The sequence below is a fragment of the Sebastes fasciatus genome, chromosome 8, assembly GCF_043250625.1.
Source record: "Sebastes fasciatus isolate fSebFas1 chromosome 8, fSebFas1.pri, whole genome shotgun sequence".
Classification (NCBI taxonomy): domain Eukaryota; kingdom Metazoa; phylum Chordata; class Actinopteri; order Perciformes; family Sebastidae; genus Sebastes; species Sebastes fasciatus.
Window position 1 is genome coordinate 30,420,641 of NC_133802.1, and position 19,223 is coordinate 30,439,863.

Genomic DNA, 19,223 nt, shown 5'->3' on the forward strand with positions numbered 1-19,223 from the left:
AGAAGGTGTTATTATTAGAGGTTTATCACTGAGGAGGAGCAGGATGTTAACGAGGAGGAGGTGTCATTACTGGAGATTTATCACTGAGGAGGAGCAGGATGTTAACGAGAAGGAGGTGCATTAAGTCACTACGACATACCTGAGTAGGTGTATCACTGAAGAGGAGGTGTTATTATTAGAGGTTTATCTCTGAGGAGGAGCAGGGTGTTAACGAGGAGGAGGCGTCATTATTAGAGGTTTATCACTGAGGAGGAGCAGGATGTTAACGGGGAGGAGGTGTTATTATTAGAGGTTTATCACTGAGGAGGAGCAGGGTGTTAACGAGGAGGAGGCGTCATTATTAGAGGTTTATCACTGAGGAGGAGCAGGATGTTAACGGGGAGGAGGTGTTATTATTAGAGGTTTATCACTGAGGAGGAGCAGGATGTTAACGAGGAGGAGGCGTCATTATTAGAGGTTTATCACTGAGGAGGAGCAGGGTGTTAACGAGGAGGAGGCGTCATTATTAGAAGTTTATCACTGAGGAGGAGCAGGATGTTAACGAGGAGGAGGCGCCATTATTAGAAGTTTATCACTGAGGAGGAGCAGGATGTTAACGAGGAGGAGGTGCCATTATTAGAGGTTTATCACTGAGGAGGAGCAGGATGTTAACGAGGAGGAGGTGCCATTATTAGAAGTTTATCACTGAGGAGGAGCAGGATGTTAACGAGGAGGAGGTGCCATTATTAGAAGTTTATCACTGAGGAGGAGCAGGATGTTAACGAGGAGGAGGTGCCATTATTAGAAGTTTATCACTGAGGAGGAGCAGGATGTTAACGAGGAGGAGGTGCTATTAGAAGTTTATCACTGAGGAGGAGCAGGATGTTAACGAGGAGGAGGTGCTATTATTAGAAGTTTATCACTGAGGAGGAGCAGGATGTTAACGAGGAGGAGGTGCCATTATTAGAGGTTTATCACTGAGGAGGCGCAGGATGTGTTATTAGAGGTTAGTGTTTTTTTTAATGAGGAGCAATATGTTAATTCTTCCTGTGGAGGAGGAGGAGTAGGAGGACGATGAGGAGGAGTAGGAGGACGAGTAGGAGGAGGAGGAGGAGCAGCAGCAGCAGCTGGTTACAGTATGAAGCTGTAGGTGACTGTAGATGGTACATGAAGAAGAGGAGGTTTTGAAGGTGTATTAAGGAGGTTGTTTCTTACCTAAGAGGAGGTGAATAACCAGGAGGACAAGGAGGAGATAATCACAAGCAGGAGGAGGTCTGTTACTGAGGAGGAGGAGGAGGAGGAGGAGGAGGAGGAGGAGGAGGAGGAGGAGGAGGAGGCCATTCGTTAGAATATGACAATAGAATGTAAATATTTTTGTTTTACTTTTTTACGGCACTTTGTAGGCGGACGTTTTACTGGTATCTGTTAGTCACTTCCAGTCCAAAATGGTGGAAGCGTAGCTCTGCTGCTGGGCGCTGACGTTGCAATGGAACGAACAATTGACTTTCACTTCTATCAATATACGTTCTTTGATATCATCACCAACACTTTGGTAGTCCGTCTCTCAATACTGTCTGTCTTCCTGTCTGTCGCCCATTGGTTCCTACTGTTGACGTACATCTTTAAAAACACAAATAGTTTCATCAGTGATTCTCTAAAACAGTTGCTCACTGTAGTTTCTCTAGGCGGATGTTTTACTGGTAGTCATTTTCAGTCCAAAATGGCGATAGCGTAACTCTGCTGTTGGGCGACACGATCCCACGTGTCCAAAAAAACGTCTCTGTGGAGACGAACCATAACAGCATTAAAGTACATAGTTTAAAATGTCATGAAGACATCAAGGATTACATCATCACTAATAAATAGAAACTTTACAGCACGTCTCTGACAAGCTAACATGCTAACGTGCTAATGACAGAGCACCACTACCAGTCCGTCCACTGAGTAGTGAAATAGTCATAAAGTACATGGAGTCTGGTTGGATATGTGAAGCCAGTTAAAACACACAGTGAGAGTGTGTTTCAGAGCAGGACGTTGTTAATATTTAACCAGCAGATTACTGAAACTCTCTGAGGAATGTGAACGAACAAACAAGAGAGTCTGATCTGATACCTGCTCCAACACACTGACGTTAACCTGAACCAGGACGCTGAATCAACACTGAACACTACGGCACTAATGAGGAGGACATAATAAAGACACCGTTGAATGGGTTCACTTCATTCATTCATTCAGTCAAAGTAATTACTGCGTTAATCCAGAGAGCAGCAGCTCAGCTGTGACAACTATTCAAATATATTTAATGTGGCTTCAATTTGTCCAGTAAGAAACAAATAATCAGTGAATATTTACTTTGTTCTAACTGCTAAATTACCATTTTCCCAGTAAAATTTCCACCCAAATTATCTTTTAAATGATGCGTCATGTTATTACATAAATCAAAGGTTTAATCCTCTGTACGGTGGCCTTTTTAGGACATCTCAGACTCAGCTTTGCTTCCTGTCAGGGCTGTGGTGGACCGGGACCTGAACCTGGACCTGGACCTGGATCAGACTCTAGATTAAAACCCAGTCTGTGGTGGAACAGTGTTTTTGACTGAGTGTCAGCCGTGATAAGAGCTGTTTGAATCCTCTAAATGCTAAGGAAAGGCGCTTCAATGCTTCTTTAGCATAGGGAACACTGGACCATCCTTTACCAAAGGAAAGGGGATGATGCCGGCCCACAATTCCTTGCGGCATTTGTCCGTTCAAGAAAAACGACCAACATGACGAGGAGGATGTTCGCATTCTGACTGTGATATGAGTGGACAGGAACCAGTTGAACCAGTTGAACCAGTCTCCATTTGACAACTAGTTACTTTTTATTTGAGTTCCAACCCCGGTAATAAAGTTATATTTTTATATCGCCTGCATGAAACAACGCACAAACTATCCAAGACGTCTTTTAGTCGTCCATCTTAACCACGTCGGTAACATCCGCCGTCACATCATCATCATCACCACGTAGCCTGGTCTGATTCTCTGAGCACCGCAGCCGTCTTCTCCTACCTCCTTCACACCTTTCCTTCACCTCACAACTTTTTTCATCCAGGTCAAGGACAAGTGATTAGGAAAGAAAAAGTGGTTAGGAAAGGAAAAGTGGTTAGAAAAGGACATAGGACAGAATGATTCTGGTGTTCACTGAGTCTTCTGGCTGCACCACCACCAGAGTATGGAGGACGGAACCTGCCAAATAAAATAAATAAAAAATAAATAAATGATTCGATAAATAAATAAATAAATAAATATATATATATATATATTTAAATGTAGCAAAATAATATTAAAATAAATGTAGCCATTAATGTGACATACATTTCTGTTTTAATGTGCTTCTTTATTTATCTTTGTATTAATTCCCTTATTTATTTACTCCTATTTGATTTTCCATTATATTTATTTATGTATTTATTTTTATTAATTATTAAATGTATTTATTAATGTTTGCATTTTTTTTTTATTAATTCATTTATGTTGAAGATTTGTAGGAGACTTTAAATCTATTTCACTGTTCAGAACTAAAACACCTGAACAGTGTTTAATATATCTGGATGTTTCATGTTGTTATTTTCTGACGTTTTAAAGTGTGTTTCCATCTCCTCTCTATCAAGAGACACACTGAGGACATTAATGAATCTAAATCACTGTGAATCAACAGACTCGTTTCAGCCTGACGGAGGTCACCTGCTGTGTTCCTGAGATCATTAACATAAATCACGCCCCTAAAATGCCCATATAAGGTTACTTCCGGTTTCATTCATAAACACCAGTAAAACGTTTCACAGAGCTTCAGGTCCTGAAACCAGCAGAGTTGATGCTCGTCTCCCTGCTGATGACATCATCGTTAGCTTTGCCCCGTGTGGTGATGATGTCATCAGAGAGAGATTCAGACTGACAGCTTCTGTCAGAGATGCTCAGTGTCACCAGACAGGGAGCAACAACACAGAGCTGCTCTTCCTCCTCCATCGTCTTCATCATCTTCATCATCATCATGGCTCCAGACTCACATGCTACTGTCCTGCCAGGGTGCAGTGACCTCTGACCTCTGACCTCTGACCTGTAGCTGTCTGAACACAGAAACATGAGAGCAGAGAAGAAGAATTAGAGTGAACCACAAACTGACATTAGACTCTCTCGTGTTCTCGCCAAAGAGTAGAGAAGCAAAGAGACGAAACTTGTGTTTTTTTTTACAACAGCCACTGCCGCCATTTTGGACTGAAAACGCTCATTATATTTATAATATTTTATTGGTCAACACATTTCAGTAGAATATGACAATAGAATAGAAATAGTATAGTTTTAATTTTGTACGGCACTTTTTAGGCGGATGTTTTACTGTCGTCTGGTAGCCGCTTTCAGTTCAAAATGGCAGAAGCATAGCTCTGCTGCTGGGCGCTGATGTTGCAATGGAATGAGCAAGTGACTGTCACTTATTATCAATATACCGTACATTCTTTGTTATCGCTACACATTTTGCTTTTCGCATGTCATTTCACACCGCAGCAATATTAACGCTCAGAGCAAGTGCTCGTGAAGTCAGGTGATGAAGTGAAGTCCCCGTAGGGAGGAGATTGGCGAGGATGGACGAGGACTTTGACCCAGGAGATCGCTGTTCATGTCCCGTGAAAAACCAGAAGTCAATGTTCACTTATTTTAACTGACAAACGTTAGTCGTAGGCACCGTGCGCCTGTCGCTGGTTCTCTCCAACGCTGATATATGTCGACCTATTCTATTGTTTAGGAATGAGGACGTGTTGGTTACAGAGCTGTTACAGAACAGGGACCTTTATGCTAAGCTAAGTGTTGTCAGGTCACGTTAGATCGGTTTGATTTCAGGTGGAGACGTGAGGTCATACTTCTAGTTGAGAAGCATGAATGAGTAGTTTTTAGCCTGCGGAGGTGTGTTTGATGATTAAACGCTCCGTTTGCTGTGAAGAAGAATCTCCTTCGTGGCTCATTGTGTTCAGTCATCTCTCAGGTAACACGTTCAAGGACTACAGATCTTTGATGTGAAAGACTACAACTCCCAGAGGAGCGAGGGTTGTGTTTGAGACAATTGCTACGAGCCTGGAGGTGAACCGACTCTGTCTGATGCTGACAGCTCGGCCCTCTGGGACGCATTACTGAGTACGCTGTAAAAAATGGTACCGTTAAAAACACTTCCTGTTCTCCATCAGCAAATGTATTTACAAACCAAACAATCGATTAATGGAGAAAATAATCATTAGTTCAGTCTAATCAGGTCTGATAGAATCATATTATATTGCTGCAAGTCTCAGCTCTCATCATCATCATTATCATCATCATCATCACCACAGTGTGAACTGTGATGCGCAGAAATAACAAGAAAAAGTATGAGTTATTTCCTCCCAGTCTGACTGTATCATTACTGCTGGTTTACAGCGAGTCTGAAGATCTGCAGCTTCATTAGACACACATACACACACACACACACACACACACAGACATCCACACACACACAGACAGAGGATGAAACTAGGTTAGATACAGTGGGACAGAAAACAAAGAGAATGAGGCCAGAGTGAAGCATCATACTCGTTTGTACAGTAGAGTAGAGGAGTAGAGGATCTCTGTAGTGGCTGACCTACATGTGACCTGATGAATATTAATCCACTCACACTCACATCTGTAAAATCTACTCTCACATTAATAATTTGAATGTTTTCATCGTCTCAGAGAGCTGAAGAAGGAACCAGTCCTGTCTCCTACTGAACGACGTTCCTCACAACTAAACTACATCTCTGTTATGTTGAGGGAAACGTATCGAAGACCTGCTGCCAGTGACGGTGTCAAGTTAAATTCTTTGTTTTCGGAATAAATGACCGTTGACTGTCATTAAAGTAACTCATGACATCATCGCTGTCTTGATTGACATGAGTGTTTGAGCCAATCACAGTCAGCCGTAGTGGTTTCTGCTTTCATGCTCCACCAGGACTCCACCCAAACACTCACTGAAGGTCACATATAGATCTCTGATTGAAACACACACACACACACACACACACACACACACACACACATACCTTCAAACAGTTTATATAAAGAGAGTAAAACAGTCCACTCCCTGAACATACTCTGACTAACATCACACTGAACTCTGACCAGCCTTATCAGAGAGAGAGAGAGAGAGAGACATAAGGAAAAACAGAGGAGAGAGAGACACTGAGACATGGAACACACTCCGACCCAAACCATCCACCTGTAGAGGTACGACACACACACACACACACACACACACACACACACACACACACACACACACACACACAAACACACACACAAACACACGTACTGAATCATTGTTAAAGTCTTTTATTTTGACGCGTGAGCGAGGTGCCAGACAGAGAGAGAGCCGGGCGAGCGAGCAGTTGTTAATGACGTGTTAATAGCAGCACATGTCGACATCACGCTGTGACGGCTATCACTCCACTTCCTGTCAGAGACGGAGAGATGCCACTAGATCCTGATCCACTCCTCGTCTCCTCATAACTACCTCCTCACTGTCTCACTAGGAAGCTTCCTTACCTTCTCAATAGGAAGCTTCCTTACCTCCTCACTGCTTAACAAAGAAGCTTAGAAAGCTTCTTTACCTCCTCACTACCTAACTAGGACGCTTCCTTACCTCCTCACTACCTAACTAGGAAGCTTCCTTAACTCCTCACTTCCTAACTAGGAAGCTTCTTTACCTCCACATTACCTCACTGGGAAGCTTCCTTACCTCCTCACTACCTAACTAGGCAGCTTCTTTACCTCCTCGCTACCTAACTAGGAAGCTTCCTTACGTCCTCACTACCTCACTAGGAAGCTTCCTTACCTCCTCACGACCTAACTAGGGAGCTAGTTGCCACTCTAACTCTGTACTTCCTTACTACAAAATCTTCCTTTCATTACCTCCTTACTTCCTACTTAGGAGGCTTCTTTACATCCTCATTACCTCACAAGAATCCTTACTAGGCGTCTTCTTCTTAATTATGTAGGAAAAGAGTAAACCTTTCTCATCTCCTCACTTCCTGTTTAGAGGGCTTCTTTACCTCCTTCTTTCCTCCTTATTCCCTAACTAGGGACTGACTTCTTCACCTCCATGACGTAATAACGTGTTTTATTCCTCCTCACTAGGGAGCTTCTTCACCTCCTTACTTCCTTCCTCGTGATCTGATATCATCAGTTAAATGTAAAGCGTCAGATTGTCTGAATCGCTGCTCGAGGGGGGGAGCTTCGTTGTTGTTTGTTTCTTCTCTGACTCCCACCTTCACATATGCTCCTCCATATTTACTGTACGCTGTCTAGCAGTGTGTGTGTGTGTGTGTGTGTGTGTGTGTATGTGTATGTGTGTGTGTTTGTGTGTCCCTGGAGGTTTGATTGTGTATAAATGAAATGGTATCCGTGGCTGGTCTGCATGTATTTGTGTTTGTATCTTTGTGTGTGCGTGTGTGTATTGTGTGCGTGTGTGTGTATGTGTGCGTGTGTGTGTGTGTGTGTGTGTGTGTGTGTATGTGTGTGTGTGTGTGTGTGTGTGTGTGTGTGTGTATGTGTGTCTGTGTGCGTGTGTGTATGTGTGTGTGTGTGTGTGGCTCCCTGTGGTCTGCCACCATCTGCCGTTGAGTGAGACTGAAGCAGAGTGGATGAGTTGATGGAGAACACGGAGAGAAGACGGAGAACCGTTCTGTGCAGCTCTCTGCTGATTAAACATTTCATCACTACATGTTTCTGTTGCTAGGAGACCAATTAAACCCACAGGAAGCATAACAACACGTCTGTCGGGTCTATTAGTGAAGGAGACGCTTCATAGTTAGAGAGGAGGTAAAGAGCTCTCTAACAAGGAAGCAAGGAGGTAAAGAAGTGTCCTAGTTAGATAGAGTGGAAGTAAAAGAACTCTCTTAGGAAGCAAAGAGGTAAAGAAATGTCCGAGGTAGGAGTCAAGGAGGTTAAAAAGCATCCTAGTTAGATAGATAGGAAGTAAAAGAGTCCTCTAACAAGGAAGGAAGGAAGGAAGTAAAGAGGTGTAGATGTGAGCCAGTTGACCGTTAGAGGTGTGTTGTGTGACCAGCAGGTAAAACCAGGTGTGCTACTGAGCGTGCTCAGTAACTTGTTTTGTTTCTTCCTGCCTGCAGCTCGACCGACATGTCTAAAGCGACGGTGAAGAAGCTGCACTGGCGCTCCAAGGTAACGCTTCATTTCTTGATACCTGGCGTGAACTTCTGCTCCGGCGTCTCAGTCAGGTCACTTCCTGTCCTCCCTGTCTGTCCTCCAGGTGCAGGAGAGCTTCGTCCCGCTGGGCGGCGGCTCAGGAGAGCTGGGTCTGGCCATCGGGGGCGGGGCAGACTACGGCGAGTTCCCTTTCGTCACTGCGGCTCACGGGGGTGGGGCCACCGTAGGCGACATCATCTTAGAGATCGGGGGGACGCCCGTGTTAGGCATGACCCTCGGTGATGTCAGAGGAGTCCTCAACTCCTGTCCTCATCCAATCAGAATCAAGACGGTCTCACCAGGTGAACATCTACATCTGTTTGATTTATTTAGATTATTGATTTATGTTTGACGTTGTGTTTTATGGTTTTATCACAGAGGGATTTTTAGAGAATTAATCCATTAGTCGATCAACAGAAAATTGATCAGCAACTATTTTGATAATTTATTATTTGTTTTATAATCCAGTTTCTCCTCGGAGAAGGTTTGTTGCTTTGTTGGGCTCTGTGGAATTATAATGGACAGTTCAAACTATTTTCAGACATGTCATAGATGAAATGATTAATCGATTAGGAAATAATCTGCAGATTAATGAAAATAATCCTGATTTTATTGTGAAGGCCAGCAGCTGTGTGTGAGGGATGTAGAGTTTCCTGTAAAATAAGAAATTCCATGAAGGAAAAAGCATCTTAAGTAAATTTTTCTTCATGTGTTGACGAGTGTTTATTATTTACATTGTCCAGGAACCCTCACATGTACTGCGTTTACTAACGCTTCCAGAGACGTTTGTAATCTGATGACATCACTATGACATCATATCCTGTCTGTGTGTGTTTGTGTCAGGTTCGTCCCTCTGTAAGGACCTCAGGTTGTACCTCAGTAAGTGTTTCACTCCGGGCTCCATGGACAGTCAGCTGCAGCAGCTCATCAGAGAGAACCTGTACCTGCGAGCTGTCCCCTGTAAGACACACCTGGACACACACACGCACACACACACACACACACACACACACACACACACACACACACACACACACAGTCACTTTAACCCCCTGAGACCCACGATAGATGATGAACATCATCTGAAAGCTGGGAACCGGAAGATTAATTTGAGACGCAGCTCAGCACTGTGTGTCAAGTTGTTCTATAGTCATGAATCAGAAATAAACATGAATTAATGAAGTAAAATAAATAGTGAATGTATAAGGGTTTAGAACATTATGATAGAAGTATATGATGGTCATCCTCATGCTCTATTATGTCTCATGAGTTGTTGCAGCAATTTTTGGGTTGATATCATTTGTTACACAGATTTGGTGCTAAATTTAACCATTTTTTACCACTCGAGAATTGATAAAAATGATCAATAATCCCTTCAAAATACAACATTAAGACACCAAGACCTTGAGGAACACCATAGAAAAAGCCATGCTGTGATTTAGGATCAAAAACATTTGACATTTGGAAAATTCTGCAAGAATTGTTTTTTTTTGACGATTGAATGGTGAGCACTTCTGTTGTGTAAACTGCTCGGAAACCCCCTTATTGTCAATTTAACTAGGAAAGCCATCCATCCTCTGAATGCTCTAGGTCTCTAGTTTGTGGCTGTAAAGTTTCATGAGGCTGTGATTATCCTAGAGGTCACCACAGGTCATTTTATACAGGGAGGTCAAATTAAAATAATGGTGTCACGACACTGAAATATCTCCTATGAGGACTAACATCATCACACATGAATACAGTTGAGCTCATTGGATCCACAAGAGTCTCATCTTTACAGTGATACACAATGTAATTCAAAGACTGTTTAGGGACCCCAGTATGCAGAAATATTCAAATACACCATTTTAGAATAGGATAGATACCATTGTCATTCACACATCCAGAGGTCAGAGTTCTTCGCCAAAATGTAATGTAATTTTGGAGCGTCATTTAGCCTCCTTCTTGACAAGCTGGTATGATATGGCACACAGAGATTCCTTTAATTTTTATAGTTTCATATGATATCAGTAGCTTCACTCTAGCTCTAAAACTGAACCTGCTGCAGCCTCTGAAAGACAGTAAAGTCGGTCGGGTCTCAGGGGGTTAATATAATACCCGTTGATCCTGGTCCCAGTCTACAGAGTCCATTGAGAGGTTGACTTGTACTCCACGCCACTAAGTACATGCTGGATTTGTAGTGAAAACTGGAAATAGAAAAACAGCTGTATGTTTCTTTAAATGGATGTTAGAGCTGGAGGTCAAAGGTCAACCTGAGCAGCTGCAGGTTTCTGTCCTCTGGATTTAAATAAAGTTTCTGTTAATGATTACAGGAAGTGGACTAAACATGTGTTGGAGGTATTTAAACAGTGTGAGATAGTGTGTGAAGTGTTGTAGGTCAAACACACACACACACACACACACACACACACACACACACACACACACACACACAGAGTGGAATATTCAAAGTTTTGGTCTCAACAGCACAAAGTGACAGAGTGAGAGCTTTTCTGATTACAGTGAGGACTTTAATGTATTCACCTCTCTGTGTTGGAGTCCATTTCCTGTGACTACATCTCTGTCCCTCTGTGATGACATCATGGTGTGTGTGTGTGTGTGTGTCCCCCCCCACCAGGTACGACCCGGCAGCCTCGGGACGGGGAGATCTCAGGTGTGGACTACAACTTTGTGTCCATCGAGGAGTTTTTCTCTCTGGAGGAGTCTGGAGCTCTGCTGGAGAGCGGCAAATTCAAAGGTGCAACTGTCCCTTTAATTAAACAAAAAATGTTTTGCAGTGTAGAATAAGGTCCTTATTTACCATGTGGAATAAAGGGATTTTTTACAGTGGGCGATAAAGTGTTTTTACTCTGATCAAGTTGTTTTTGCAGTGAGACAGGGTGATTTTTACATTTTATGTCAAACAGATTTTTTTAAGTATGGGATAGAGTGACTCTCTTTATAGTGTGGAGGAAATGGTTTCCTGTCAAAACCTGTCAAAATAAAACAACAACTTTATGTTGTCAATGAATAATCGGAGCCACAAAACAACAGAACACAACACGGACACGTAGAATATTTACCTCTCTTAGTTACATTCCACCAGTGGATTTGATGGACAAATGGCCGACTCTGTGAGAGCACAAGTCATTTTCACTTCACTTCTTTACAGTGTGGAGTAAAAGTGCTGAATTTTGTAACAGTATTTGGGAGAAAAAGAGGATCTTCTGTCTTTAATCCTTCAACCTGCCTCGCTCTGTTAATCTGGCGGATTAATGAGACTAAAATAGAAATACCTCTGTTCACACTAAACTAAGGGACGATGCAGAGTCGGGTCTGTAAAACCTCAAACTGAATTTTATTTTCATTTGATGGTTCAAAACCATCTTTCATAACAAAATTTTTTTTTGTAATTATATTTCTTTATATTTATCTTTTATAGATTATTTATTTCTCTCCTGTTGTGGTTTTTATTTATTTTATTTTATGTTCTCCAGTTCTCTTTTTTCCCTCCTGTTTTGTTTTTCTTCCTTCTTGTTATATTTTTAAATGTAAATGTTATTTGTGTTAGTAACTAGTTTTCTATATCTTTATAATATCTGATAATAATCTGATTATAATATAATATTATATTATATTATAATATATTATTTAACATAATAGTATTCAACATTACATTATATTATATTATATTATCTGTGTTAATATAATATAATATAATACAATATTATATTATATTATATTATATTATAGTATGTTCTTTAACATAATATAATTTAACATTATATTATGTTATCTGTGTTAATATAATATAATACAATATAATTTAACATAATATTATTTAACATTACATTATATTATATTATATTAACTTTGTTAATATAATCTAATGTAATTTACATAATATTATATGATATTATATTATATTATATTAACTGTTAATATTGAAATGTAAAAGTAAATGAGGGCCTTTTTTTTCCTTTTCTCACTGTCCAATCACAGGCAACTACTACGGGACGCCCCGGCCGGTCCACATCGGTCCAGAGAGTCCACCAATTACGTACCAGGAACACCGAAACCTGCTGAGGAACTTCAGGACGAGAAGCAAGTCTCTGAGTAACCTGGAGAAGGCTGTGGAGGAAGGAGACAACAGTGAAGAGGACAGCGGCCTGTCAGGTACATACACACACACACACACACACACACACATATACAGTATATACAGTGTATATATACACACATATATACAGTATATATGTGTATATATATATATATATATATATATACATATACAGGTGAGTTTGTTTTCTAATTAAACTCCTAACACACACACTGTCTGTCTGTCACAGCAGGTTCAGCCGGAGTCCCGCCCACCATCCTGCCTCTCAGCCAATCGTGGGAGTCGACGGTGGGGAGTCGGGAAGGAATAGAGAACGGAGGAGTAGGAGTAAGAGGAGTAGGGAGAGGAAGAGGAGGAGGAGTAGGAGGAGTAGGAGGTGGAGGAGGAGGAGGAGGAGAAGGTCCGCTGCCTGAAAACTGGGAGCTGGCGTTCAGTGATTCAGGAGAGCCGTACTACATTGAGTGAGTCATGATTACTGATGGTGATTGATTCATTAAAAACATCAATAATCACATTTTTATTTTATTTTGGTCTCAGCTGAATTGATTTCTTTGATTCTGACCGTTGAAAAATATATTTATGTGAGCGGTGGACACTTAAATGATGTTAAAGCCTAAAATGTAATGTTTTTTTAATGGAGTCTGGTACGTACAAATGATTTTATCCTTAAAAAAAGCCTTGTTATCTGAACCAGTACTTGTACTAGTTTCAATGGATGAATTTAATGAGTAGGTTTTCCTTCACTTGTAAAGTCAGACATCAGATTCAACTGTGACATCATCACTGAGTGTTTCCTGAATTTATTAAAAGGAAAGATTTATAAAAACCTGCCAAACCGGGAAGAGAAAACACTGAATTTTAACTTACAGTTACTGTATGTTCTGATGAATTCCACTGCTCCTACATTACCCAGGATTCATTGTGACTGTGGATGTATTTAGACTGATGATGATGATGATGATGATGATGATGATGATGATGATGATGATGATGTCACTCTTTCAGTCATAACTCAAAGACGACCAGCTGGCTGGATCCTCGAACTCAGAGCAAAGAGTCGACTCCCTTTACAGAACGTAAGTCGATTTGTTTGTCTGATTGATTCATTCATTGATTATCTGTCAGTTTGATTGATCAATTATCTATCTGAAGTTACTCCGCTGCACCTACTGCTGCTTCACTGTTAACTGGTGTTGGTTTGTTCAGATAAATGTATTTAAATTTGTTTTATTATATTAATTTAAGTCTAATAAGTTCATATTTATTGACAATTTCTTTTGATTTTTAGTTATTTTATTAGAATTTTATTTTGTTTATCTTATGTTTCTATTTAATTTATATTTATGTTTTTATTCATGAATTTATCGTTATTTTATGGTTTATATTGAATTACTAGACTATTGTAGAGGTTTATAACATTTACTTTCATTATAAACAAAAGTATCTTACAAGGGAAAAGTTGTGATTGATGTGAATGATATTATATTTTTAATATGTACATATTTTCCCGGTTGGAAGTTGTTTTTTAGTTTGTAATCTGCTGCTGAGGATCAGAAGAACTCCCTTCCTGTTAGTGTGTAAAGGACTTTTACTTTGACAGCAGCAGCCAGCAGGGGGCAGCACAGACTCTAACTTCCTGTTAAATTTAACAACTATTATTATCATTTAGTATTTCGATTTATGTATTTATTTACCACACATGTGTCATTTGTATACCACATTTTGCTGATGATACTTGTGTACTTTTACTGAAGTAAAAGCTCTTAATAGTGTAGGTGTAGAGTTTGAAAGATGTCTCTGTATACAGGCAGTGAGGCTCTAATGAAAGACTCAAACCAGGTGCATTATGGGAAATGTAGGATCCAGTGTTTCTTGACTAAAGTCAGGATATCTCTACATTTAAAGTGTCTCTCAACGACAGCTACTGTATGAAGAGACTCACTGAATACACCCTCACCTGTCCTCACCTGTCCTCACCTGTCCTCACCTATCCTCACCCGTCCTCACCTGTCCTCTCCTGTCCTCACCTGTCCTCTCCTGTCTCAGTCCCAGAGTTCACGGAGCAGCCCAGTCAGCTGAAGGGTTACTCCATCCACACTCGGCTGTCTAAAGGTCCTCGAGGTTTCGGCTTCAACATCGTCGGAGGAAGTCGACCCAGAGAGTTCCTCCAGGTGTACAGCGTCACACCTGGGGGACCGCCAGCACTCAACACAGGTACTGATACTACTACTGCTAATACTACTGATACTACTGATACCACTGCTGATACTACGGATACTACTGATACCACTGATACCACTGCTGATACTACTGATACCACTGATACCACTGCTGATACTACTGATACTGCTGATACTACTGATACTACTGATACTACTGATACTACTGATACCACTGCTGATACTACTGATACCACTGCTGATACTACTGATACTGCTGATACTACTGATACTACTGATACTACTGATACTACTGATACCACTGCTGATACTACTGATACCACTGATACCACTGCTGATACTACTGATACTGCTGATACTACTGATACTACTGATACTGCTGATACTACTGATACCACTGCTGATACTACTGATACCACTGATACCACTGCTGATACTACTGATACTGCTGATACTACTGATACTACTGATACTACTGATACTACTGATACCACTGCTGATACTACTGATACCACTGATACCACTGCTGATACTACTGATACTACTGATACTACTGATATCACTGCTGATACTACTGATACTGCTGATACCACTGCTAATACGGCTGATACTAATGATAATACTACAGTATCACAGTTATTAACAGTACTGTTACTGGAGGTTCTGTTGTGATATATTTAGTGTATTTAGTGGTTATGAAACAGAGACTCTCTGGAGGATTATGTTGCTGTTTCAGAAAAATAAAGAGCTGAGACACAATCTCATGATCTACAACTAATCCACACACATACACACACACACACACACACACACACACACACACACACACACACACACACACACACTCTCTTTAATCTGTCCGACACACAGCCTCCTTTCTCTCCCACAGTCAGACCTGCTCACGTGCACTGAGGATAAATAGTCAGGAATGTAACACACACACACACACACCCACACACACACACACACACACACACACACACACACACTGCTGGGAACGAGAGCAGAGTTTCAGCAGAAAACTCCTGAACACTGAACGCTGTTCAACATCAGAGAGAAAAAGTAGAACACAGTGGACATACACTAGAAAGCTGTTCAGTAGAGACACAGCAGCTGGAGTAATACAAACAGTAATATCACCAACGTCTTCTCACACAACGGTTCATATGTCTGATAAAAAGGTTTTTTCGTTCGTGTTCCTTCGAATCCAGCATCAACAACAAGAGTCCCCATTAAAAAAACGGAAATCTCACAAAATCTCTCGCCGTCAAACGTGACTTTAGTGTAAACAAACATGGCGGACGACGGGCAGGAAGAATTAGTTATGTTAGTTTTTACTTTGTACTGAAAATTGACAAAGGATGGATGGATGAAGTCATGGTGACACGTTAAATAAACAATCGTGTTTTTGCCACAAATCAACAAGTTGGTCCTCCATTTCTGAGCTCCATCTTACTTCACGTTTTGAGAAATCAAAAAAATCATAAATTTTGCGAAATCATAAATATTAAACTTGTTCAATATGTACGATGGGATCTCCTGTTGTGTGTGATTTGAAATTGGTGCCAGGATGGACTTCTGAGCCGATTGGTGGATGTAAAAAACACTCTCGACATACCTCACAACACAGGAATACCTGCAAAGATAATCTTTAGAACCATCAAACAATCAGGGCTTTGCTGACGATAGTCTGGAGGAATCAGGCCCCAGAATCAGCTTGATTCTCGTGTAGTGTGAACCCGGCATTACTGAACATGTCAGATTATGATGTAAGAAGCTGTAGACTGACTGAGTCTCCTGGTTTGTGGTCCTCCAGCGGACATCCTGGTCTACATCAACGACAGCTGTGTGTTGGGTCGCTCTCATAAAGAGGTGGTGGAGATGCTGAAGTCGGTGCCGATGGGTCAGAGCGTGGACGTGGTGCTGAGGAGAGGATACCCGATGCTGTATAACCCCGACGGATGTCCCAAACAGAGTCTGGACACGGTGCGTTTCATATTCTATTTACCGTTGCACAGTGACCCCAAATCTTTGTATCTGACCTTTTTAACCCTTTCAACAGCCACAGACTCGCAGCGAGCCCCCCAACATCAACCGTGGCCTGACACACCTCACCTACAGTCGGACGCTGGACGCCAACGGCAGCACGCCAGGTCAGAAAGATGACCCAAAAAGGGTGGTCGTCATGCTTCAAATAATTATCCATGAAACTTTCCTTCATGTGTTTAATAAGATGGACAACTAATGTGTTTAATGTATACAGATAGTTTAATATTCTATAATCTATTGATTCACCATCATCTTTCTGTTTAATAATCACTAAGTCCTTCACTCTCAAATCCAGGACAGGGCCAAACCCCGCCCTCCTACGCTGCTCAGCCAATGACGAACGGGCTGACGGGCCCGCCGACGCCCATTTCCCCTGACCCCCCACTGGGTCCACCACCCCCTCCAGAGAGGACAGGCGCCATCAATCACAGTGACTCTGATGGCGGCCTGTCCAACGCTGGAACACGAAGGTGAGAGGAGCTTCAGTGTTAGCCTTAGTTAGCATCAGTGTTAGGTCTGGAACCAGGGTATTAATAGTAGTAGTTGTAGAATCAGTAGCATTATAATTATTATCTTGAAATAATAAATTAGCATTTAAACCATCTGTTTCCTGCTCCTCCTCCTCGCAGGTCTTCTCTGATTCGCTACAACAGCAGCACTCTCCCCGCCCTCTCCTCCTCCTCCCTCCACCATCAGAGCTCCAAGTCCTCTGAGAGCGACCTGTCTACGTCGACGCTCCCCATATCCTTCTCCACGCTCCCCATCACCTCCTCGTCCTCCAACGCTCTGTCCAAACTGCCCCTCTCTCAGCCAGAGACGGGCCTCCTCCTCCAGACCTCTACAAGCCCCACCGCCACTAACAACCCCACCTCCTCCTCCACAACTCCTCCTGGCGCTCCTGTGCAGCGCCCGCCGATGCCCCAGACTTCCCTCGCCCCCCTGAACCCACCCAGAGACGTTCCGCCATGCGGCTTTAATGGCTGTCCAGCCAATCACCAGGCGCCCTCCCCGGCCTCCAGAGGAAACCCGGGGCTGGTTCTCCCCGTTGGGGCGGCGGCGGCGCCCGGGTCAGCTCCTGGTGGGGAGCTTGTACCGGTGGCCCTCGGGCGCAGTGAGAGTGGGGGGCTGGGGTTCAGCGTGACGGCGGGGGGGCAAGGTGGTCAGGTGGCGGTGGTGAGGAGGGTCTGGGATCGAAGGCACTGCCCCTCGCTGCAAGCGGGGGACGCTATAGTGAAGATCAACGGAGCAGACGTACAGAGCCTCAGCTTCTCCCAGGTAACAGATTATTCTTTATCCAACGTCCAACCAAGGTAGTCTCAGAATGGTCCACTCTCATTGGCTGTTTTTAACGACGGGTTTCAACATCAACCATTTCAAAGAGGTGCTCATTGTTTCTGGACTGACTCGCAGACGGTGGGGAAATCTCTATGATGTCACTCTGAAGGCCTCAGTATAAACGGTCCGACCACATCTGCAATCCGCAGTGTTTCTATCAAGCCGTTCTCACTCCCAACTTGTCAAATACCGCCGTTTGGTAAGCGCCCCTCAACATCGGAATCCGACGCACGGAGGCGCCCTTAAGCAACAGTATGTGACAAACCGGACTTTCATCTAACTCCAATGTCAAACCCACCCGGAGCGTTATTCGACGGTCGGAGCAGTGACGTAGTATTAACAGTCCGTTCGGGGGGGGGAGGATATACAAGCTGTTATGATACGTTACATGAAACGAAGCGGCGTCTGACGACCATTTTCACACCACTCACTACTTAGCTTCTTTCCAGATGGCCATGTCGTTGTGAAAATATGCGTGTATTGGAATGATCAGATGAGATGAAGATGGAAAATGAGAAGAGCCTTCTGTGTGTTTCCTCTTGACTTTACTCGTTGGCTTGCTTTCCTCACTTCCGTTTCCCTTCTCGTGTTCTGATTCGTTCAAGCTGAACAGCCAATCAGAGGGATTTCTCTCACCGACGAACTCCGCCGCCGATTCAACACGCTGAATCAGCCGAAAAAACTATAACAGACTAGAGCCGACGGTGCGGGACACACCAAAAAAAACTAGGCCGACGGACGCTTACCGACAGGCCCAAACTATCCGACGGTCGATTGTCAGCTTTGTATGTCAGGACCTTTACACCAGGATTTAGCATACAGGGCACTACTATGTTTCCATACATAACCACTGGTACATTTCTGTCCTCAGGTCCAGAGAGTCCTGCAAGAACACACCAAACAGGGAGAGGTGGTCCTACTGGTCTACAGAGGAGGTACTACTGAACATTAAATCTGATTCATTTCACCAGTAAAAACATGTTACAGGTGAACCAACAACAATGAATGACGTGTTCCCTCCACCAGGTCCCATGTGTTCCCCAGTCGTCACCCCCAACCTCTACAAGGCCCTCCCCTCCCCACACGGCCTGGCCACCCCCTCTTCATCCCACCCGCCGACTTCAGCCAACTTGCCTTCCCCGTCCACGGGTGCCTTGGTGGGGGGCGTCCCCCCACTCAGCCAGGCTGGCTTGGTCCTGGAGAGTCCCCAGGAGGGGCAGCTACCAGTCCCAGGGACCCACCAAGGTAACTGCCCTGATCTAGTCTTGATCGAGTCCTTCTTGTCCGTCTGCTCCCATCAGTGTGTCTCCTCCTCATCTGACTCCTCTTTGTTTT

General features: G+C 42.9%; 1 protein-coding gene across 6 annotated transcripts in view; it reads left to right on the forward strand.

Moving 5' to 3' along the window:
- Window positions 1-19,223, forward strand: part of magixa (MAGI family member, X-linked a) — a 36,993-nt gene that overhangs the window by 2,018 nt on the left and 15,752 nt on the right. For 2 of the 6 annotated variants that reach the window (XM_074644965.1, XM_074644960.1), the window contains exons 2-15: window positions 8,150-8,201; window positions 8,290-8,527; window positions 9,069-9,185; window positions 10,843-10,962; window positions 12,207-12,380; window positions 12,554-12,785; window positions 13,330-13,400; window positions 14,371-14,538; window positions 16,321-16,490; window positions 16,567-16,657; window positions 16,849-17,023; window positions 17,183-17,828; window positions 18,760-18,823; window positions 18,915-19,133. In XM_074644965.1, coding sequence (XP_074501066.1) covers window positions 8,160-8,201; window positions 8,290-8,527; window positions 9,069-9,185; window positions 10,843-10,962; window positions 12,207-12,380; window positions 12,554-12,785; window positions 13,330-13,400; window positions 14,371-14,538; window positions 16,321-16,490; window positions 16,567-16,657; window positions 16,849-17,023; window positions 17,183-17,828; window positions 18,760-18,823; window positions 18,915-19,133 — 2,527 coding nt within the window. In that variant the 5' untranslated portion in view covers window positions 8,150-8,159. Of the gene's footprint in view, window positions 1-6,073; window positions 6,246-8,149; window positions 8,202-8,289; window positions 8,528-9,068; window positions 9,186-10,842; window positions 10,963-12,206; window positions 12,381-12,553; window positions 12,786-13,329; window positions 13,401-14,370; window positions 14,539-16,320; window positions 16,491-16,566; window positions 16,658-16,848; window positions 17,024-17,182; window positions 17,829-18,759; window positions 18,824-18,914; window positions 19,134-19,223 lie in introns of those variants that run through there. The other 4 variants (XM_074644961.1, XM_074644963.1, XM_074644962.1 and 1 more) reach the window with 4 other exon arrangements.